This window comes from Mesoplodon mirus (assembly GCF_964341445.2).
Source record: "Mesoplodon mirus genome assembly, chromosome: 7".
NCBI classification, from domain to species: domain Eukaryota; kingdom Metazoa; phylum Chordata; class Mammalia; order Artiodactyla; family Ziphiidae; genus Mesoplodon; species Mesoplodon mirus.
In genome coordinates, this window is record NC_138983.1 from 33,171,086 (window position 1) to 33,196,063 (window position 24,978).

The window sequence follows — 24,978 nt, forward strand, 5'->3', positions numbered from 1 at the left end:
GTATTTATTCTTTGCACATATAATATTTGGTCAACATTACAGTTTGCAGATCTCTTCATGGTCTTCCATGTGGTCAAAATTTATTTCAATTGCTGTGTTTTTAATTCACATTTATATATTCTTTATTTAATTTTATATGGACATCTGTCCAATTCCAAATGCATAATAATTTTCCTATTGGGCATTTGTGAATATATTCATGCAGTTATGGATACCTTTAAAATAGAAATAGGTAGTGTTTATTAAGGGGTTACTGTTTGTCCTGTTTGTATGACCCCATTCAATATTTAAAGGAAATAGCTGTTGTCATCATGAGGTATGTCATCTTATTATTTTCAATTTACTGGTGAAGATACTAAAACACACAGAGGTTAGCTAATTGTCTGAGGTCTCACAGTTAAGAAGCTGAACAAGGAATTTAATGCAAGCAGTCTGACTGCAAGTCTTTGCTCAAAATCACATTGTAACACTTCTAGTGTAGTTATGTGTACACTCCTAAAGGTTTATATATATGCACACAATGAAGTAAGTTTTGGTAATCTGACCTGAAAGTAGTATATTTTAAGTCACAAAATTGAGACCCAAGCTCACAAAGGCTTCTGAGGATTTAAAAAAAAAAAATCTGCCACCACCACCATGCTTGTCCTGACCCTTGACCTAAGCAAAGCACACAGGTTAACCTTCAGAGAAGAGCAGTGAGTTTGCATTATTAATCTCTAAGAAAAGAACAGGCGACATTTAAATCTCGGATGTGTTAAAGAACAATAGTTACCTGTCAGGTAACCTGGTGAAGTAGTTTCTAGAAACTCTGCAGTATGAATCCAGCAGACAAATCTACCTTCAGATTATCTGAGAAAAAAATAAGTTATGCAAAGCACCCCAGATCTTAAGTAAAAGCCAATTAACCTTGGCAGTTGTATCATGGAGTAATTAGTATTTCATTCTGCAAATTACAGACATACATTTAAGTGTGTTTTACCCAAATTTCAAATTAAACACATAGATAGCAAAGTAACAATTCATCACTTTACTTAAAAAGAGAGAGAGAAAAAGACAAACCTAAGCAAAGTATTTCCTCATAAACAGACACTGGTTTTAAAAAGTGTAGTGATTTCAAAGTAATCCACACCTGGAAACTTTTACACCAAATGCCTGTCATAAGCACATTCTCTCATTAACATTTGAGATAAATGAAACACCTCCCTTTCCTTGATCTTATGATTTCATCTTATTTCTCTGACAGTGTAGTGTACCTATGCTCTAGTACAGTCAGGGCATGTGGTATAATTAATAGTATAATTACTCACCTTCTTTTCCCCAAATAAAAAATACTTTGGTTAATATAAGGACAGTTGGTAGATTTTTTTTTTTGAGGCTTCGTACATAGGAAACCATGCTGAAAGAAATTCCCCTTTTTAGAACATCCAGTGAATAACTCCAAATGTAATTCCCTACTCTAGGTCTAACTATAGGCAAATGAAAAGACATGAAGAGGTACATGAGGCAAGCCTTTGTATTTGAGGGATGGGGATGATTGTCCATATCAAATGGCTGATTTGAGATGCTGATTTGGTGTGTCCATTTGCACAACCTAGATCAGCACAGTTGTGCTTATTGCAACTGCACTGGACATTCACTTTACTATACATACATGCATCAAGGCATGTATGTACATGGATAGAGATGTAAACATATGAAGGTACTCATAAACTAAATTTACGCATCCACAAATTAAAATGTTCACAAGTGCCATAGAACACAAATATATATAGAAAATACCATATTAATGCCTACAATGAGCAAATGCAGACAGGAGCATGCACAAATGCATACAGTGAACGTACATGTGTATGAGAAGATACATGAGCAACTGTTAAGGTTCAGTTAATGATGAATAAAACAAATGCATCCTAGAAATATCTAAAATTTATTTGTGAACTCCAGTACCCCAAAACCTTAAATGCGTAACCCCCAAATAAGACGATCATGAAAGGGGAAATAGAAAGTGAGATTAACATTGCAAAGGAGAAAAATCTGCCCTAAATTTTCATTCAAAAAACTAGTCGATGTCTCCATTAGGAGATGAATGAGGATATTTTTTCAAGGAGTCATATTTCACCACCTTTTTACCTCTTTAATTATGACCAGGAGGATAAAATGTGAGAAGGTGTTTTCTTTTTCAAAGATCATAGAGTTCATTTCATCAACTTGGTACTATCTAATTTACTTTTTTGAACATACCTACCTGGTCCATCATTCTCCTGATTCAGAGAAAGCTTATTCTCTATCTCACACCTTTCCAAAGTTGCAAACATTAAGTGGGCTAATACGCAATCAAGCATCTACATATTCACTGTGTAAAAAATGACTGGAAACACATCTAGTAAATACATTCAATTTTACTTATGCCACATCTATGCATCTACTTCAGAGGGATTTATTTCACAGATTAAATGGGTGGACTTAAAACATGCTCTAAATTACCTGTTCCTCTTACCCACAATGTCCCTATCTCTTACCCATATTGTACTGCTCCTCTTTCACTATGTCAGAATCTCCTGGTGAAGTCATTCTCAGTGGATTTCATGAGCGAAGCGTCAGCAGCACATTTTACTCATGTTGGAAACTTGACCATTTAAATATGTAGACTCTCTGCTCAGTGTACACTAAGATTTACATACTTAGTGTGTTATTCCAAAGAAAGGCACGAAGGGTAGTTTTGGGGATTTCCAGCCCAGATGATCTTTAAGTTTTGGGACCAAAATTGAAGAAGCCTAAAGGGGTCAAACTGAAACTTGCAGGGGAAAAATAACCAATATGTCACCGTGAGTATGCTGCTACTTTAACAGGAACTTATCAGGGATGTTCATCCTCTGCTCCATTGTGCTGCATCCACCAAACTTGAGCTGGAAGCTTTTGCTTAGTATCTATCTCTTGATTTACTGGGCACTTTATCATGAAAAAAGTGGTAAAGATGAGCCATAGTCAGAGAGAGGACAAGACTCACCACAGGATGCTCTCTCTTTTTCTCACCCTTGGTAGAGATGCTGTCCAAAGATGTATGCCTATTCAGCAGTTAATCAGGTGCAGAGGTCAACTGCTTCTTCCAGGAGCCTCAAATAGTGTCTGATTTTCTGGGAACAAATATACTGCATTATATGACCTCCCCAAGATGCCACTGTGTCTACATGATATGAGGTGAAATGGTGTTCTCAAAGGAATTAAGGAATTTAGGAGTGGGAGGTACCAAGAAGGGGGGAAACGGGGACACACACACACACACAGCACATTTGCTTTATTTCTGATGCAAATGCTGTAATGGTACAAGCTAATCCTGGTCAATCATCAAGACATTGAATGCATGGCTTTTCTGAGAGACAGAGAAATAAAATTTCTATTTTTATGAAAGAAACCTACATTTTGCTGTCATCTATACCTCATAGACTCATATATCCTAGCATTCAGGAAATAGAAAGCAATGGCACTTTTTCCATATGGTGTTTTCTTTTTTTGAACAGCACTAATTCACAACCATTTATTTGAATTCAAGCATTCAGTTTCAAATATTGTTAGCTAATATCTGAAAATACTACAAAATTTATTTTTGAAGATTTGGACAGTCATGCAAAATATATTCATTAATATTAGTTTAATACCATTTTCTAAGTGAGAACTTCACACAGGTATGACACATTCACACCCCCACTCCTGCCCCATGGTATGCTGTAAAGAGAACCCTGTGTAGCAGTCATACACTTTTCTGTGTACTTCCCTCATTAATGGTTGTCTCTTTCTCTAAACTGTTAGCTCCATGAAAGCAGGACTCTGACATTTGCAGGAGAGACAGTGTGGTGAAATGGTTAAGCACATGGATTCAAGAAACTCATTGCCAGATCTATATCCTACTTCTCTCTCTTACAGGCTGTATGATATTGGGCAATTCAATTAACATTTTCTACCTCAATTGCCTCATCTGTGAAAGGAGGATAACTGTAATATCTATCTTAAATAATCCTCAGAATACTTAACTAATAATAAAAAATTAAAACAGTGGCTGGTATATATTAAGCACAACATTAATATTCATAATTACTATTTTTATTTACTATTGGATCTTCAAAAGAAGTGGAATGGCAGGCACATTGTAGAATCTCAAAGAATATTTATTGAATGACTGAATGACTGGCTGACTGAATGAACAAAGGGAGAAAGGAAATCATCAAGATTATGTTATTCAGTGATTTTCAAATCACTTTAGACTTGGACTTCCTTTCACCACTAAAAGTATATGCAGAATGTGTAAGCCCAACAAATAAATTATATAAAAGAATAGATCCTCTAGTAGTGAGCCCCATCCTCTAGATATTCATTTACCTTCTCAGCAGCCCTTGGCTTATGTCTGCTAAAAAACTAGGGCTCAACAGAATGGAGAGGAAAATCTTAGCCCAACCACTTAAGGTCTAAGAGCTTAGAAACCTATACTAAAAGAAATCGAGTGACTTGCACAAGTTCAGGCGAATATCCAGTCTGGGTTCCAATTAAAGACACATATATGCCATGTGAATTATGTCTATGACATTGAGCTGCATTCCAAAATTCATCCAGGAGTGCCATATCTACTCTGTTTAGTCACAGACACAGGCCCAATAGAAAAATGCAAAGGAAAAATAACCTAAAATCAAAACAAACAAAAACAAAAACATGATATTTATTTTCTTTTCCTAAAAGACTGTCTTATTTCCTGTTATCATACTAGAATGTGTTACCTTGTTGCTTTCTTTACTTCTTCCATTGATGCTTCAGGTTCTGAATTCATTCAACAGATATTTAAGCACCTACTATGGAGCAGCTAGTTCTAAGCACTTGAGACTCATTTGCAAACAAATAGACAGAAATCTCTGCCAACATGGAACTCTATTTAAAAAAAAAAAAACACTAAATAAAATAAGGGTTTTCTGGGACAGTGGCAAAGAGAGATTGAAGAAATTTCCAGGATGACATTTCAAAAAAGTTCTTAGAGCATGAAACACAGAAGCAAGTACTATTTTAAAAGTTAATGTGTGTTTTTCAATTAGTTTAGGTAGATCATATACATAGTAGTTTTGGAAACAAACCTTTATTGAGCAAAAATAGGCTATTTTTCAGTACCTTTTATTCTTCACCACTTGACCATCGATATTATATAACGTAACCCAGATGAACAAATAGTTTGGGGAAATTTAAGACTGTATACATGACTAAGAAAATGTCCCCTAAGTAAACAAGTGTATGTTGTCATTACTCTCTATGTCTGACCAGTTTACCCTACTCTCTGGTGTCACTGATAATTTCAACCTCTACTTCAAGTAGCGCTAATTACAGTACCTGAGCTGCAAAAATAAAAGATTCCATTATAGCAAAGTTCACAAATATTATTTTAATCCAGCTATCCACACTGTCCATCTAAAGCAGTAAATGTCTCCTTCACATATAACTGTCTCAGACTTCTAATCCAGTATACTGTATGAAACAGAAATGCCTCTCAAATAGCACTTCAATGCTAAATATATGACTAAAGAATGAAAAAGAATTAGTTAGCCATAGATATTCAGTATTCAGAGATTTGAGATCACACAGAAAACCACATCCAGATGAGTTACTCAATTTTTCACTTTTCATCTGAGAATGTTGGCATGGGATAGACACAGTCAGCTTTAATTTAGGTCTTACACATTTTAGGCACTAGTTTACATAGTTAATGCATATAAAAGGAAACACAAAGTCCAAAACCAATTCCCAACTTACAATGAATATATCAGTACTTCAGAATAATAGAGAGAAATAAATTGTTAGTTCTGGTAGTACTCATATTAAAATAAGTTATTCCACTGGAAAGTGTGTTTGTTTCTCAGTAGGAATCCATTCATATTCTACAAAGCATAATTCTCCACTGCTTACTGTTACGAGTACATAATAGAATTGTACTATCTACATTCAACATTTTGCTTAATTTTTTTTCCACATGAGGATAGTTAGGCTATGAATGTTAACTCCTCAAAAACAACATCTATTTATATAGGAGCTAATTAAAAGAAATAATAAGAAATGGCACCTTTCTTATGGACAAAAGCCACACGTTTGTAAAGCATTTTAAACCTCAGCAATTAATGGATTGAGAGAAATAAAATGCATTCATTAAATTCAAGTCATAGTACATACTAAAAAGAATTCCGTGATTAACTGTTAAAAGAAACTCCCAGAATATTTCTTAAAAATATTTATAAAGCTCTTCTATTACAAATCATTTTTGTTTTTAAACAAATAATACAGTGAATATACCACGGTAAACTCTGCAGGATGCATAAAGCTATCTATTGTTAAAGAAAAATGTATACATTATATTCATTCAAAGCCCACTTGATCATGCCAATATTTAAGAGAAGAAAATTGATTATATTATCATGTAGTAGAATAGGAATTTAGAGCATAGAAAAAATAATTTATAGATGAAGCTGTTCAAATTTGATTAATATTGAGCCAAATTCTCTTTCATCATGTTACCCTCTAAAATTTTCGGAAAAATATCAGCCTGACTCTAATTTTTATTATTTCCAAAGATTCCTCAAGACATACTTTGCTAAAGTGAAATGGTGATTAACTTTCCATAGGCTCCATATGGTCTGGGAGGGAAGTTGGGGCCATGGGTGGAGGTAGGAAAGTAAACCCAAATTAAACTAAATTATCTGCTTCCCTTTCATAAATCTTTAGAGATGGTTAGTGTTTCTGGGTACAATATGGAAATTACAAGGAATAGGACCTGGGAAATTAGCAATATTCCATCTCATTGAATTAAATGATTTTTAGAGCTGAGGAGTCAGCAGGAGCTTCAGACCTTGATCTTTTCTTTTGTCCTGGTCATTTCACCCAAAAACCCTCTAAATCATCTATAAAACTAGTTCTCTTTCTTAGGTAGCCTGTAATCTGAAACATACTGATAAGTGACACAGAATTACTCAGCAACTACAATTGCTACATGAATATATCACAGTATCACTTTTACTGTTAATGATAGTTTGGCATTTCTCCAGATCACTAAATTTCTTTGAATATGTCATTGTGGTCAAAGTTGTGCCACCATATTCCAGAATTTAAGTTCATCTATTGATTACAGATCATGCTAGGATACTGTGCTCCAAATTAATTGTGGCTTGGCAGATCCAGTCTATAAAAACAATGGTTTTATATGCTTTCTACAAAATGGGTCTAACCAGCAGAAGTGAATAGATTTGATGCAGACAAACTAACTGCATCATTTAACCAATTAATTTTAGTCTATAAGTTTGATGCTATACCCATCGTTTCAATCAGTGTCAATTACTCTTGCTTATGAGGTATGTTCAGAGTATCCAAGAGTGAATTTATTTGATCAGTGGTATTCCTATGCAGAGTCCCAACGTCAAAGGTTCCCACAGCCACTGATTTGTTTTAATAATACATTTGTTTTCAAAATATACAAATTGGGGTTCATTAGTTCTACATGGTTATTTTACTTTCATCAAATCCTCATTTTAAAATGTATATTATCTGCTTGCATATTTGTATTCTGGACCTCTCTTCCCATCCCACATCCCATTACCCAATTTCATACCAAAAATCACACTGAGCATTTCAAACAGCTTGATTTATAGCTTGGAGTAATTCCAGCAGACAACCATAGGGGTGTGTCTATAGAATGCCAAAAATCTAATCGTGTCAGAAATTTAGTCATTCTTCCTTGATATTTTGTCTACATCATACTAAACATATTTAAAAAATTTTGTTAATTGACTAAACCCCTGATGGAATTGCCTTGATATTATTTAGACATGGTTCTAAATAGTAATGAGAATAGCAATGAACACACTCAAATAAATAATATATTCGGGTCAGTACAGATTCCAACCTGGAGGAGAGTGACTCCAATTAACCAGCATGGACCAGATTCTTTAGGATATGGTTTCAATTTGGATTCTAAGAATGCTGAGGATTCACATTTAATCATTCTCTAGCTGATTTAAAAAACAAGATCATGGAAGTACTGGATACACAAATGAACCAGAAGAACTAAATGTTATATTGCATTTGAGTTCAAAAAAGACCAATTTATACTGGGCAATTTACTGATGACAATGATGATGTATGACTGTGGATATCCATTTTAATTAGGTTATTGCTTAAGGATCATCACTGGGCTGGAATCTTTTGGAAAATTTGTAGACTACTGTATAAAGTTACATAAAATTGTGAAAAAGTTGCATGCTTTAAAAACTTAGTATTTCCATCAAGCTTGTGGTCTAAAAAGAGTATGAAGACAATAGCAAATGGATATTTTTAACACAGTTTCTTGGTATTTACAGTCAGTTTTTTTCTCTATTTGCCTTCCCTTCAGTGCTGGTCAATTGTTTTCCCGGGTTTTTTTCCTCTTCGCATTCAGTACAAGGAAGCACCGGCACATTCTGTCAAACAATATGGAAAAGACAATTAGGAGAGTCAAAATAAAAATGTTGAATGTAAAAATTAAAATCTTAACAGAATAACTCATGTACCTCAACAAATATCTTACAGAAGACCAATGCCAGGCAGAAAATAAGTGTAAATATGTTAACACTGTTACTTCTTGAAAGCACATAAAATATTTTCCACAAAAGGCAATATTTCAAAAACTATTTTGAGAAAACTTTGGTCAAACCATTCAACTCTGATGCATCTAACCCCCAAATTAAAAATGTGTTAAGTAAAATGAATCCTAATAATTGCTATGATGTAATACATTTGGTCAAATGTAGAACAGTCCAGATAGAAGTTCAGAATTAAGCTCCTGAGTTGTTTCTTTGTTACTTGTTTTTGTGGGGGATATAACTTCTTTCTTCCTTCTCTGCTTTCTCAAGTCTTCTTTTTTATCTTCTTTGTCCTATAAAGAATATATGTATAATTTTTGTTCTCTGTTTACTTTTGTTTTGCTTCTTGGTTGCTGGGGAGGGAAGGGTGAGACCCCTCCCTTGCCCTTGTTCTTCTAGGACCTCAGCTAATCAAACCAAAAGCTTAGTGGCAGTCACAGTGGTCATGGAAAGGTCCAGAGGCAATAGGTGAAAGATGTGTCTTGTATTAGGTAATACAGCACCCCTGCTTTAGCTAAAGCAAGAGAGAAAATCATGGAACCCAATAGCTTCAAAAAGTGCCTTCTGACAATCAAAACAAACAAACAAACAAACAAAACCAAATACCTGTGGGACAGGTTCTGATTCTGCAGTGTCATTGCTTGCAGGATTTTCTTTGTGCTTCATTGAACAGGTCGTGTTCCCCTGTAAAAGCTGCGATTGAAAATAGGTCAATGAAGTTAAATTAAATGAAGGGAGGGAATAGAAAATCTCCTCTGAAATCTTCCCATTGAAAACTTCCTTCACTTTGAGACAAAGTGAAAGGTCAAACTAGGGACAAATTTATCACAACATTAGTGGGATCCCAGGGAATGGGCAAGCATTCATAGTCCATTTGGGAATCTTAGTGATGCTTATGACAGTCGGCTGCTACAACAAAAGCTCAATTCCAATGGAAAGTTCTTTCTTTGCAAAAATTTTTAAAAAGGAAAGAGTGACAAAACTCCTATATTCTATATACGTGATGTGTCTAGACTCTAGGATCTAAATATGTCCACGGTCTTTATGCCTGCCAGACATCAATATTGCAAGCCAGGAAACAACTTAAACAATATGATCGTTGTAAAAAATTAATAAACTGGAATCACAATTAAATAGAGTCAGGAGACCAGAAGGGGGCGCTCTCACACCTTGCAGCAATAGCAGAGCCCAACAAGACGAAGAAAGACCCCTCTTCTTTCCTGGCAACAACTCAGCCCATGAAAAGCCATGGACTCGTTGTTTACTGTAGCCCTTCCAACTTTCTTTTCCCCTCTAGGAAAGAATTCTTTTTCCTTTGCCTTGTGGGCACTTGTACCTTGCTCACCATAGTTACAGACTCCAAACTGTAATTCTCTGCTGATCCCAAACAAACCCATCATTGCTGAAGAAATGTCAGTCAGTCTATTTGTTTTCGGTCAACATCATCAATCTGTCTAGCAAAAAACTTCAACATCTTAAAAAAGATTATATTTCTGGGAAGAAGATCATATATTTTACTAACCAGGAAATCTCATCTTACTTATTAGCCTCAATAGTCCTGAAGCAAATGAATTACTGGCAGCATATTCCAGTTGCCCTTCATTTTTCATTTTAACCAAGGTTAAAATATTGAATTTTCCTTCCCTCCATCCTCCCTTTCTTTCTTCCTTCTTCCTTAGTCTGCCTCGTCTCCCTCCTCCTTTCCTTACTGACTCTCATTCTCCCTTCATCTCTTCCTTTTATTTTCATCTTTTTTATTTTAAACACATTTTAAAGTAACTAAAAATTGTTTAATGTAAGAATATGTACTTTTTTTTAGTGATTTTTCTGTAATCCTTTCCCTGTATAAAACGTAAAAAATGGAGACTGGGAGTTTAATAGTTCATGGCCACTGTGTAACTCTAACCTTGAACAAGTCAGTTTCTTTCTTTGAAGTCAAGGAGGATACCTAAGCTGGCTTTGAACTCTAACTTTCCATAAATTCTAGGAGTGGATGATAACTAAAGAAGTTGCATACTCCAATTCAAATCTGAGAGCAAAGTCATTTGCACATGCTCCCTATTCTTGCTCTACATGGCTCTTAATTGAACACTCATGTTACTTTACCCTTCTGTGTCTGTGTAATATGCTCTTTCCCTCCACCTTCATAAAAGTCTCTCTTCACTGGGAGATCCTGAAGACCAGCTACTTGTTCCCTCCTAGCACAACATTTTCACCACTAGGTAGGCTCATCACACTCTCCTGCTCTAAAGGTACAATGCATTAGAAACATTAGCACATTTAATGTTTTTATATGTATATGCATGTCTGACTCTTTGATATATTGTAAGTTCCTTGAAGATAGAGGCTACATGTATCAGCCCTAGATCCCAGCTAGATGCCTATTAGATAGCAAGTGGTCAATATCTAATCACTAAATAAATAATAAATGAATAAAACAAACATTGGCTATGAAAATATTTCAGTCTTTTAGAATTTTCATAAATGCCTGAGTTTTTCATATGAGATTTAGTTATATTTGATAAAAGCTCCAAAATGGTTGTGCATAGCCCCTTCTTCAAAATAAGCCTATAGTATAGTGGAAAAGTAAGATTATAACTATATTAATAGAAATCAGTAGTCAAAACCTTGAGTGCCTTAGTCCAAAGAATTTTAGGCATCTACACAGAGGAATCTTCTACACTACCTAAGAATTTTTTTTTCTTTTTATGTTGTACGGGTTTGAGTTAGACCTAGAAACTAAAATTTCCCTGGAATATTATAACTGTTTTGTTTTTACTGTAATAATACAACTGACCTTTGTTTTTATTATACTTGCTTTCAGCCTTGGGGAAAAAAAACTAAAATAAATGTACTAAATCAAGCTCAGAATGCAGAAAGTAACCTGCAGAGTGTAAGGTTTCCCCATAGATATTTTGGAATAATGGAGTTCATAAATCACATAACTTTGGAGAAAAAGTTTATTTGAACATTAAACAGTGGTATTTAAGGTAGTTCTTCTAAGAGCCTTTAACACACAATTTCTTAAAGCTTTCGTCTTGAATGCTCTGCTCGCATAATCATATAAGGTGCTTGTTAAAAAATAATACTCCTGGGTGATAATTCAGTCCTACAAATATAGGGCTTGCATTTTTAATCAGCAATCCAGCAATTCAAATGCACAGTGAAATTTGAAATCCACTTCTTTGTAGTGTACAAATGCATTATAAATCTCTTAGGAGATATGATATAACCATTTGCCAAATCTATTTGACCCCAAAACCGTTTTTTGTGTATGAATTATTACTTGAGGTCATTGTCATGAGAAAGGTACTGTGGGATTTATGGTGGAGTATGTTCTTTCATTAATGCAAGCACAGCTGACTATTTGAGACAAGTCTTTGATGATCTGAACAATGAATACTTATTAAATTTCAACAGTAAAGAAAATATTACGTGGCTGGAAGACAGCTCCAACCTTTTTTGATATTTTGATCTTATAATGAACGCAACCTTTAAATTTATTTTTTGTTTGCCTCACAGGCATTGTGGAAACTTCATGAGATGGGGTTCATAAAATTCCTAGTGTTTCTCAGAAAGGCAACAGATATAAGCACTCCTGAAGGTACAAGCCTTCAAAATACTCTCTCAATTAGATAAAATTCAACCTGACGAGTATACTGCCTATTTCTAGAAACTCAAGTAATAAAATATGAAGAATGATCAGGAAAGTCTGCACAGATTCAGCTACTTCAGTATGCAGCTCACCTATTAATTATACAGGTGACCTAGGGAGGACCACAGCTGGGTCTGTAAATTATGAAATGGGATGAGCCATGAACGTATCTTTATTAAAGTGATTACATGCTCTTTCTCACATATACGTCTTCCCCAACACCACCAGAATAACCAGTTTGTTTCTGCACTTTGGGCAACAAACTACCATCTGACAAAATGTTATATTATGGCCACAAAAGTAGGCAAAGTAACAACAAGTTTAGTTGAGACAAGCCCTTTTAATTATTTACCCCTGTAGGAAAAAATACATAATCCTACAATGGTGGGGCAGACTCTAATACTGGGGTTTCCTTAATAATTAACAGGAGTCACATACAAATGAATTTGAGTCCCAACTCCATCTCCCACTATCTCTGATAATGAACATTGCGGTTCCAAACTTTGGTATTTTACAGAAGAATAAAATTAAACACCAGTGACAAACAAATTTTAACATTAGAACAAATAAACCAACAAGCACAACATATTGCTATTTTTCAACAATATTTCAGAAAAGAAATAACATTTTAATACTAAAATTATATAAAGGATCAAATGTCAAAAGAAATTGTTCTTGAGAGGCAGAGAGAGAGAGAGAGAGAGAGAGATTGATTCATGGAAAATCTGCTAATATTTTGTTATTTGACTATTAAATGTCTATTTTCTACATTACTATACTGTTGAAAACTTCATGACAGGGCAGTACCTGTCCTGCTTGGAATGATGGTAGGAAATACCAATTTAACCTCAATTTTCCCTCATTTGTAAAATTGGGATAATTCAAAATTTTGACATCAAGTGACATGATACAAAGTAGGTAACTCGGCTAGGTGAAGGGAGGAAAGAGCCCGTCTCAGGTTAGAATTGCTTTAGCCCTTATTTGCTGTATACACTTGGGAAAGTTACTTCATCTTAAGGAGGTTCTGACTCCTTATCTGTGGGGTAGGCAAAATGATCCCTACCTGACAGGATTTTTGGAAGATTTAGATTAAATAAAACTATAGAATGGTTCCTAAAGGAGTATTTTGCACATATTAGGTGCTCCTCTTATGACCTTTCTCTAAAACTTTAAAAGAACTCAAAATACTTAATGCAAATGCATAACTGGGCAACCTGAAATTTTACAAAGAAAAAATATCTCTGACAGTTAAAAAGTCCAACTCATTCTTCATATTTAATTAATATCTGGGACAAGCTGGAGGCTAAAAACAAGCATGATTTTCAGAATACTGTAAAGGAGAAAAAATGGAATTAAGGACCAAGATTTTTAGAAACAAACACATTTTGGCTAAATTTTTCTCTCGTCACTCTTGTGTATGAAATGAGTTTTTTAATGTTTATTACAGAATGATACTTTAGTACTGTTTTTGTTTTTGTTTTTTGTTTTTTTTTGTTTTTTTTTTTTTGCTGTACGCGGGCCTCTCACTGTTGTGGCCTCTCCCGTTGCGGAGCACAGGCTCTAGATGCGCAGGCTCAGCGGCCATGGCTCACGGGCCCAGCCGCTCTGTGGCATGTGGGATCTTCCCGGACAGGGACACGAACCCATGTCCCCTGCATTGGTAGGTGGACTCTCAAGCACTGCGCCACCAGGGAAGCCCTTTAGTACTGTTTTAATATTAAAAAGGGTAGAAACTAGAAAAGAAGTTCAAAGATTAAAAATGTAATGCTGGATCAAAGTGATGGCTCTGAATTCAGTTAACAGAGGAATAGAGGAGTGGGAGGGAGACAGGGTCTGACACTGATGCTTCCTAACCAGGCTCCTCTAGGCAAGTCACATTACCTCTCTGAACCATAATTCTTCATCCTTCACACAAAATAGTTAAAATTTTGAAACATGAAGCCCTGTCTAACTTCATAGTTTTATTCATTTATTTATTTTTAATTAATTAATGTATTTATTTATTTTTGGCTGCATTGGGTCTTTGTTGCTGAGTGCAGGCTTTCTCTAGTTGCGGCGAGCTGGGGGCTACACATCGTTGCACTGCACGGGCTTCTCATAGTGGTGGCTTCTCTTGTTGCGGAGCATCGGCTCTAGGTACACAGGCTTCAGTAGCTGTGGCATGTGGGCTCAGTAGTTGTGGCTCATTGGCTCTAGAGCACAGACTCAGCAGTTGTGGTGCACGGGCTTAGTTGCTCCGTGGCATGTGGGATCTTCCTGGACCAGAGCTCGAACCCGTGTCCCCTGCATTGGCAGGAGGATTCTTTTTCTTATTTTTTAATTAATTAATTTTATTTTATTTAAAAAAATTTTTTAGCTGCATTGGGTCTTCATTGCTGCGTGTGGGCTTTCTCTAGTTGTGGTGAGTGGAGGCTGCTCTTCGTTATGGTGCATGGGCTTCTCATTGCTGTGGCTTCTGTTGTTGCAGAGCACAGGCTCTATGTGCACGAGCTTCAGTAGTTGTAGCACGCGGGCTCAGTAGTTGTGGCTCACAGGTTCTAGAGCAACAGGCTCAGTAGTTGTGGCTCATAGGCTTAGTTGCTCTGCAGCATGTAGGATCTTCCCAGACAAGGGCTTGAACCCATGTCCTCTGCATTGGCAGGCAGATTCTTAACCACTGTGCCACCAGTGGCACATAATTTTATATATTCATAATTTCATAATTTCAGATATTTTGGAAAAAGTAACTTCATAATTTCATAACTTATGAAACTTCATAATTTTAGATATTTTGGAAAAATATTTACAAGCATCTATTAAGATGACTATTTTGTTTGGTGCTGAAGGAAATGTCAATACTTTTATAGTCTCTGTCCTCAAATTGCTTATTATCTAATGCAGAATGAGAACCTTATACAAATAATCAACATGCAAGATGGACTGTGATACAGGATAAAATATGTGTATAAACCAAGTACTATGGAGACCCAGAGGTGAAAATCATTATGTCTCAGGGAAGGTAGGAGGGGTCAAAGAGTTATTGACCAATTTAACCTTTGTATTTGCACATCACTGTTTGGCGAATTTCCTTATAATAATTATCAACATGCTTACTGGGTTATTTGTATTTTCCAAATTATAAGTTAATCATTATTCTTATGGTTTCTATATGATTCCTGGTAAGAAATAATAATTAAGTTAACATTTTGCATGCTTTAAATTAAGATGTTATAGGGCTTCCCTGGTGGAGCAGTCGTTGAGAGTCCGCCTGCCGATGCAGGGGACATGGGTTCGCGCCCCGGTCCGGGAAGATCCCACATGCCGCGGAGCAGCTAGGCCCGTGAGCCATAGCCACTGAGCCTGCGCATCTGGAGCCTGTGCTCTGCAACGGGAAAGGCCACAACAGTGAGAGGCCCGCGTACCGCAAAAAAAAAAAAAAAAAAAAAAAAAAAAAAGAAAAAAGAAAATTAAGATGTTATAGGAGGGTAAACATGGAAATTTATTATCTAATGTAAAAAGCAGAATTTTATTCTAAAGCCCTTAGGAAACTATCTATACTTCCCATGTAATCTGGAGGCATGCCTTTTCCTTCTTAAAAAAAAAAATACCACAGTAGCACAATGAAGAATGCCTTGTATGAAGCCAACCTCTTCAGATGGTCTGATGGAATGTAGCCCAGAATGACAATGGTATATGGTCTCTAAGCCCAATTACAGCAGGGCATGACTTGCCTAGAAAATTCTGTTAAGCTAATGTCTGCCAACGGCTCACCAGGGCATCAAATGACACACAGTGAATATTGGATATAATTGCAAACTAGGACTTTTTAAATCTCTGCCAAAATTGTTTTAGCATGAAAATGCTGGCATAATTTTCTACTCGCAGATCTAGGTTTATTTCCTGCACATTTTCTCCTCTCATTTCCCTGGACAGAGCTTTGCTGTTGAATAAATTCCCTTTGGTCAGGGACTTGTAAGCAGGTGTGATGGCAAGAATCTGAGCGAGGAGTGCTTCCAATGCTAAACATAAGCCACTGCTGCCTTTCGGTTCCTCAGCACATTAAGAAAAGTTAAGTGTGTGCGACCGAGAGCAGTCAGAAACACTGTAAAGCACATCTACATTGAATAGTAAGTCTCAATCCCTATGTGGAAATTAAAATAAAATGTTCAATGTCTTTAATTCTTGATATGCTATTAAACAATATGAGGCACATTTGCAAACTGCAGGAAAATGGGATGAAACAGGTACATCCTTTGCTTTCTCCCTGTGACTCCAAAATTACCATTGACGCAAAGCTGCTTTCAAAGGAATTTCTTTTTTTCTTTTCTTTTTTTTCTTTTTTTTGCTGTACGTGGGCCTCTCACTGTTGTGGCCTCTCCCGTTGTGGAGCACAGGCTCTGGATGCGCAGGCCCAGCGTCCATGGCTCACGGGCCTAGTCGCTCCATGGCATGTGGGATCTTCCCGGACCGGGGCACGAATCCATGTCCCCTGCATCGGCAGGCGGACTCTCAACCACAGCGCCACTAGGGAAGCCCTCAAAGGAATTTAAACATCCCCAAAACTGATAGTCCAATATGCTGTTAAGCTTTGGGTGATCCATTTCAAGTTTTCTATGTCTACTAAGAAAAGGGTCAAGAAATCCAGTGGCCATTTTCCTAGGCGACCCTGCCTGGCTGCATAGGGCAAGAAGTGGAACAAACCCACAAAGCTATCTAAGAATATGCGTGGTCTCTAATTCCAAGTTTAGGACTTTGTCCATACAATATATTGAGACCTTGAGTATGAAAATTGCAGAGCAGTTTTTTTAGACTGAACTAATAAGGACATCCATGATAAAACTGAACACTGTGTATTTAATATCTATGATATACAATCAGCATGATAAACCTGTAAGAAATCAACATTAAAGTTTCTCAAAATATTTAACAGGAAATATTGACGGAAGAAAATCTAGCTAGGTTTATTCAAACGATACACATTCCTGGGCTCTGTCCCAGATCTACTGACGAATAATCGGTGGGAGTGGAGCCTTACCACAAGCAGTTTTATAGGCTGACCTGATGAGTCATAGGCAAGCAAAAGTTTGAAAATCACTGACATCTATTTTATAGAAAAGGGATCTGAATAACAAAATCACTTGCCATAGTGACATGTTAGGAAACAGCAAAGTGGTAATTTCCAGGCTTTCTCTACCATGTTATTTAGTCTAGGGCATGACCAACAGGAATGAAAATGAATCACCTTTGCTATTTATTTACTAAGAGATTGTATGTGTTCCCATCAGCACTCAGTGAGGTTGCTGATGATCATAGAATCCTGCAATAGAATGGGATGATCTCATGATAGTTCTTTTCCTCTTCTCTAATGCTTCATTTCCTGACTACATCCCAGAATGGTTCTTTTTCATTATTCAATCATATAATATACTATATTCTCTATTCTAGGCTAATTCTATATTCAGATCTTTTCACTGAGTTCACTTTTATGTTTGACTGAAACATTCTCCTCCTTATAGTTGTTTCCACCTGTTGCATCTGTTTCTGTCCTGGAGAGTAAGAGTGAATAAGACTAGATTTTTTTAATGATGGCCATTCTAACTGGTGTGAGGTGATACCTCATTGTAGTTTTGATTTGCATTTCTCTAATTATTAGCAGTGTTGAGCATTTTTCATGTGTCCGTTGGCCATCTGTATGTCTTCTTTGGAGAAATGTCTATTTAGGTCTTCTGCCCATTTTTCAATTGGGTTGTTTGTTTGTTTGTTTTTGTCATTGAGTTATATGACTTGTTGGTGCACTTTGGAAAATAAGCCCCTGTTGATTGCATCATTTGCAAATGTTTTCTCCCAGTCAGGAGGTTGTCTTTTTGTTTAGTTTATGATTTCCTTTGCTGTACAAAAGCCTGTAAGTTTGATTAGGTCACATTTGTTTATTTTTGCTTTTATTTCTATTGTCTTGGGAGACTGACCTAAGAAAATATTGGTACAATTTATGTCAGAGAATGTTTTGCCTATGTTCTCTTCTAAGAGTTTTATGCTGTCATGTTTTATATGTAAGTCTTTAAGCCATTTTGAGTTTATTTTTGCATGTGGTGTACGGGTGTGTTCTAACTTCATTGATTTACATGCGGCTGTCCAGCTTTCCCAGCACCACTTGCTGAAGAGACTGTCTTTTCTCCTGTATTTTCTTGCCTCCTTTGTAGAAGATTAATTGACTGTAGGTGTGTGGGTTTATTTCTGAGCTCTCTATTCTGTTCCATTGATCTAAATGTCTGTTTTTGTGCCAATGCCATGCTGTTTTGATTACAGTAACTTTGTAGCATTGTCTGAAGTCTGGGAGGGTTATACAGCCTTATTTATAATATCCGAGACATGGAAACAACCTAAGTTTCCAGGTGAATAAAGTGTTATGTAGAGAGGAATATATATGTATATGAATATTATTCAGACAAAAAAGGAAGGAAGTCCTTCCATTTGTGACAACATGGATAAACACTGAGGGGATTATGCTAAGTGAAATAAATCGGGAAAAAAAAGACAAATAACATTATCTCACTTACATATATGAAATCTAACAAAACAAAACAAAATAATCCCATAGAAAGAGAGCAGATGGGTAGTTGTCGGGGGCATGAGGGGGGATTGGGAAAGTAGGTGAAGGTGGTCAAAGGGTATAAACTTGCAATTACAAGATGGATAAGTTCTGGGAATATAATGTACACCTTAGTGACTATAGTTAACAATACTGTATTGTATATTTGAAAGTTGCTGAGAGAGTAGATTTTAATTGTTCTCACCACACACACACAAATTAACTGTGTAAGATGATGGACGTGTTAACTAATTTTATTATGGTTATCATTTCACAATATATAGATATAGAATATCACTACTTTGTGTACCTTAACCTTACATAGTGTAATGTGTCAATTATATTTTAATAAACTGGGAAAGAATTAGAAGTATTATAAAAGCAAGAAAAATACACAGTCTGAGGAGATAAAAAAGCAATAAAGCCAGACTCAGAAATGGCAAATGTTTTGGAAGTATCAGACTGGGAGTTTAAAAATAACTGTGGCTGATATGTTAAGGGCTCTAAGGGGAAAAGTGGACAAAATGCATGAACAAATGGGTAATATAAGCATAAGATGGACAAATCTAAGGATCAAATGGAAATGCTAAAAATAAAACAAAAACAAAAAAAAACCCACTGTAACAGAAATGAAAACTGCCTTTGATGAGTTCATCAATATTCTGGACATTGCCCACTGAAAAAAATCGGTGAACTTGAAGACAGGTTGATAGAAAGGTACCAAATAGATGCAAAGATAAAAGGGTTTAAACAATGGACAGAATGTCCAGATTTGTAAAACAATTAGAAAACCTGCAATGTAGAGGTAATGGAAATACTAGAAGGATAAGAAAATAACAGAGGACATATTTGAAGTAAGAATGATAAGAGTTCCCCAAAGGTAATGACAGAACTCAATCACAAATCCTGGAAGATTAGAAAAACAAAATTACATCTAGGCATGCCATCAAACTGCAGAAAACCACAGAGACATATTGAAAGAATCAAAAGGTGAAAACTTAACTACAGAGAAATAAGGATAGGAATTACTTCAGACTTCTACTTAAAAACAATTTAAGCAAGAAAAGATTGAAGTGAAATATTTAGTGTTAAAAAAATTGAAATATTATCCAGTAAAATTATCCGTCAAAAGTGAAGAAAAAATAAAGATCTCAGAAAAACAAAAACTGAGGGAATTTGTCACCAGTATACCTGCCTTTCAAGAAAAGTTAAAAGTTCTTCAGACAGGAGGAAATGATAGAGTTCAGAAACCCTGATCAACAAAAAGAGAGGAAGAGTATTCTAGAAGGAATAAGTCAAGGTAAAATAATGTTTTTATTTATCTTGTTCTTAACTGATGAAACGAATAACAGTCTGTTCAAAATGACAATACACAATGTATTTGGTAATTACAGCTTATGGTTAAGTGAAATGAATGACAGCAATGTTATAATAGAGGAACTGGAAATACTCTCTATATACTCTCTGTATAAGGTTGTTTCACAACCCATGAAAGATGTGATAAATCCAAAACAGTTACAAATTATGGCAGACATTAATCCAACTATATAAATATTCACTTTAAATGTGAAGGGTCTAAATATATCAATAAAAGACAGGGATTGTAAGAGGGGATAAGAGAAGAGCACACAACTAGATGTTGTATATACAAAAACAACTTTAAATATAAGGACACAGATTGATTAAAAGTTAAGGGACTCAGAAAGATATTCCATGCTAATCTTAATCAAAAGAAAGTTGGAGTAGCCATATTACCTTTGACAAAGCCAACTTCAGACCAATAAAAATATCAGAGATAAAGAGGGACATTTGTATAATAATACAGGGGCCAATTCTACAAAAATATATAACAATTCTTAACATGAATGCACCTAACAACAGAATGTCAAGATACATGAGTCAAAACCTGATAGAACTGCAAGGAGAAATAGAACAAACAACTATTATAGATTAAGGCTTCAACACTCTCTATCAATAGTGGACATATCAAGCAGGGAGAAAACCTCTAAGAATATAGTTGATCTGAACAACACTGCAGATAAAACGGACCTAATTGACATTTATGGAATACTTCATCAAACAAGAGGAGAATACACATTCTTCTCAAAGTCACATGGAACATTTACCAAGATAGACTGCATTCTGGGCCATAAAATGCATTTGAACAAATGTAGAGTATGCCATGAGACTGCAATGAAACTAAACTAGAAATAAATTACAGAAAGACAGCTGATTGCTATACGGAACTCTCTGAATTATTGCTCAATTAGTCTGTAAATCTAAAACTGTACTAAAAAAACTTAATTACTTTTTAAAAGACACCATTAAGAAAATGAAAAGACAAGAAACATATGGAGAGAAATGTTTTCAAATCATATATTTGGTAAAGGATTTACATCCAGAATATATAAGGAATCTTACTACTCAACACTGAAAAGACAAACAACCCAGCAGAGCACGGGGAAACTATTTGAATAGAAATTTCACCAAAGAAAATATATGACTTGCTAATAAGTATATACAAATATGCTCAAATTATTAACCATTAGGGAATTAACAATTAAGCCTGCAATGAAATTTGACTTCACACTCACTAGAATTTGCTTTTTAAGCAAAAATAACACCACAGTAACAAGTGGTGTCAAAGATGTAGAGAAAATAAAACTCTCATACATTCCCAATTAGGATGTAAAATGGTGCAGCCACCTTGGAAAAGTTTGTCTGTTTCTTAACCAGTTAAGGAAGAATTTACCATATCCCATGCTACTTCTGGGTATCTGCTCAAGAAAAATAAAACATATGTCCACACAAAGATGTTTATGTAAATGTTCATGGTATCATTATTCATAATAGCCAAAAAGTGGAAAAAATCAAAAAGTTATCAGATGGTGAATGGATAAAGAAAATATGGTAAAACCATATAACGGATTCTATTCAGAATAAAAAGGAACAAAGTACTGACACATATTATAATATGGATGAACCTTAAAGTCATTGTGCTATATGAAAGAAGCAAGATGCAAAATATCACACACTATATGATTAATTTATATAAAATTTACAGAAAAGGCAAATCTATACTGATAGAAACTAGGTTAGTGACTGTCTTTATAGAGATTAACTGTAAAAAATGGCATGGGGGATCTTATTAGAAAGATAGAAATGTTCTAAAACTGGACTGTGGTAATGGTTACACAACTCAGTAAATTAAATGAATAATTGAAATATATAGTTAAAATGTGTGATTTTTACAGCATGCAAATAACATGCTTTTAAAAACTGTGATATTTTTCACAAATAATTAGCTCCAATGTGCATTTTTGTCCATTCTAGTTTTTTTTTTATTTTTATTTTTTTATTTTTATTTTTTTTGCTGTACGTGGGCCTCTCACTGCTGCGGCCTCTCCCGTTGTGGAGCACAGGCTCCGGACGCACAGGCTCAGCGGCCATGGCTCACGGGCCCAGCCGCTCCGCGGCACATGGGATCCTCCCAGACCGGGGCACGAACCCGTATCCCCTGCATCGGCAGGCGGACTCTCAACCACTGCGCCACCAGGGAGGCCCTCCATTCTAGTTTTTAAGAGAGTATGAACCTCTTCTGTTCAGAAGTAAATAAACAAAAATTAACTTAAAATTTCTCCTGTAGTAGTTTATTTTGTTTGAGAATAACAATATAATTGCTCCAGTCAGCCAACATGAAAATTGGGGTTCATATTAGACTTCATCCTTATTCCTGCATCTTTGCTTGAACACAAAGTCCTGTGTATTTCTCTTTTTGATATTCTGTTTATATCATGCTCTCAATAATTTGTTATTGGCTTCATTCAGGTCCCTATTTTATCTTACTTTTATTATTTAAAAAATTTTCTCATTTAGTAGTTTCTACATTTTTGAATTTCATAGAGCAGAAAAAGACATTTAAAAAAAAAAGAAATGGGAATAAATTTGTCAACTATTAATTTTGTCAAGTAAGGGCACTAAAGTAAAAATTTAACTCAACAACTACCATCTACTTTCTCTCTGTAGAAAGCTAAGTAACACTGATGGATCTCTGATTAAAGAAAAAAGTCTTTTATAAAAAAACTGATGTCAATATTTCAAAACACACAAAATACACAAAATATAAATATGGAAAAATGATTGTATTAGGTTGTCCAGGGAAGCAGAACTAATAGAATATATACATAGATATTTAAGAGGAGTTTTTTTATGGGAATTTGCTCATGTGATTATGGAAGATGAGACATCCCATGATATGCTCTCTGTAAGCTGGAGAACCAGGAAAGCTGGTGGCATAATTCAGTCCAAGTCCAAAGGGCTGCGAATCAGGGGAGTTGATGTTGTAACTCCCAACCCGAGGCCAAAGCCTGAAAACGGGGGTGGGTGGCCTGCTGGTGTTAAGTCCCGGAGTTGGAAGGCCCCAGAAGCAAGAGCTCTGATGTCTGAGGGAAGAAGAAGGTATACATCCCAGCTCAAAGGGAAAGAGAATTTGTACTTCCTCAATCTTTTCGTTCTATTTGGGCCTTCATGGGATTAGATGATGCCTGCCATATTTAAGAGGGAAGATCTTTTCTTAGTCTACTGATTCAAATGCTAATCTCTTCTGGAAACATCCTGTCAGACATACTCAGAAAAAATGTTTTACCAGCTCTCTGGGCATCCCTTAGCTCAGTCATTTTGACACATAAAGTTAATCATCACAAATCTATCTTTTATCAACTTGGCACATCTATGCATCTTTTAACCATACTCAATCTCCAAATAAAGACAATAAGATTATACTTCTGCCTAACATGATAAAACTATCCTTCCTACAACAGAAAATGCACCAATCCCTTTATCAGAAGAGGAGGTAAATTTATTTTGTTTTTTCTTTATGAAATTGTTTTGATATCTTATTTGGATACTCGATTAAAGCAACCCAAACTGGAGCTTGAGTCTCCAGTTCGTTAGAGTCAAGTTGAAGCTATTTTCACATTGCTGTATTGAAACGAAAGCAATGCATTTCATGCTATTTAACACAAATCAGAATATTTTGGGTGAATTTAGACAAGCTGAGTAACAGCAGTTCTCATAGATCCAAAGATCCTCCCACTTTTTCCTGTAAGGTGGAGGAAGTCATCAGAATTATTCTCTTATTATTGGGGAATGCTAGAAAGGAACTATAGAGCTCTCCACGCTTAAGGTTAATTATACTCTGAGAACTATAGCTTGGGGAGATAATGGTCCACTAGCTCTCTCAAGGGAAGGCTTAGTTATGGATAAAATCACACATCAGCTTCCTGATCAATTTCACAGTCCTACATCTGTGCTTCTCTTATATATGGCTGCAAAATAAACAAAGGGCTCTGGGATGGACCCCCTCTACCTACTAGCAAAAGTCACATCATACTACCATTACAGAGCCTTATTTAGGCATTGCTGTCTTTAAATGCAAATATAGCAGAGTCTGAGAAGCAGAAACTCTATTACTAAACAACACTCTAAAGGGATTATGTCTTATCTAAACCAATGTTTTTCAAATTAAGAATCACCTGGGAAGAGTGTTGTCAAGTCCACGTTATAAAATGGTTACCCTTAGTCCTATTTATTTAGAACTTACTGAAGAGTTTCTCAAAATCTTAATTTTTAAAAACTCCTCACATGACTTTAATAATCGTGTACATGTGAAACACATTTTTTAGTAAAACTGGCCTGTACATTAGAATCACCTGGAGAAGTTAAACGATATATACAATTAATGTCTAGACTCCACATACCAAGATGCTGAGTCAATTTTTCTTTTTTTTAATTAATTTTTATTGGATTATAGTTGCTAATGTTGTGTTAGTTTCTACTCTAGAGCTAAGTGAATCAGCTATACATATACATATATCCTCTCTTTTTTGGATTTCCTTCCCATTTAGGTCACCATAGAGCACTAAGTAGAGTTGCCTGTGCTATATAGTAGGTTCTCAATAGTTATCTATTTTATACACAGTATTAATAGTTTATATATGTCAACCCCAATCTCCCAATTCATCCCACCCCACCTTCCCCCCTTGGTAACCATACTTTTGTTCTCTACGTCTGTGTCTCTATTTCTGCTTTGCAAATAAGATCATCTATACCATTTTTCT

At 35.5% G+C, this 24,978-nt stretch overlaps 1 protein-coding gene across 1 annotated transcript in view; it reads right to left on the reverse strand.

Annotated features, from left to right (window-relative positions):
- Positions 1-8,375: 8,375 nt before the first annotated feature.
- Positions 8,376-24,978, reverse strand: part of LUZP2 (leucine zipper protein 2) — a gene marked incomplete at both ends in the record, with an annotated part of 465,699 nt that continues 449,096 nt past the window's right edge. The window contains 2 exons of the mRNA XM_082627973.1: positions 8,376-8,474; positions 9,243-9,329. Of these exons, the coding sequence (XP_082484099.1) occupies positions 8,376-8,474; positions 9,243-9,329 (186 nt within the window). The remainder of the gene's footprint in view (positions 8,475-9,242; positions 9,330-24,978) is intronic.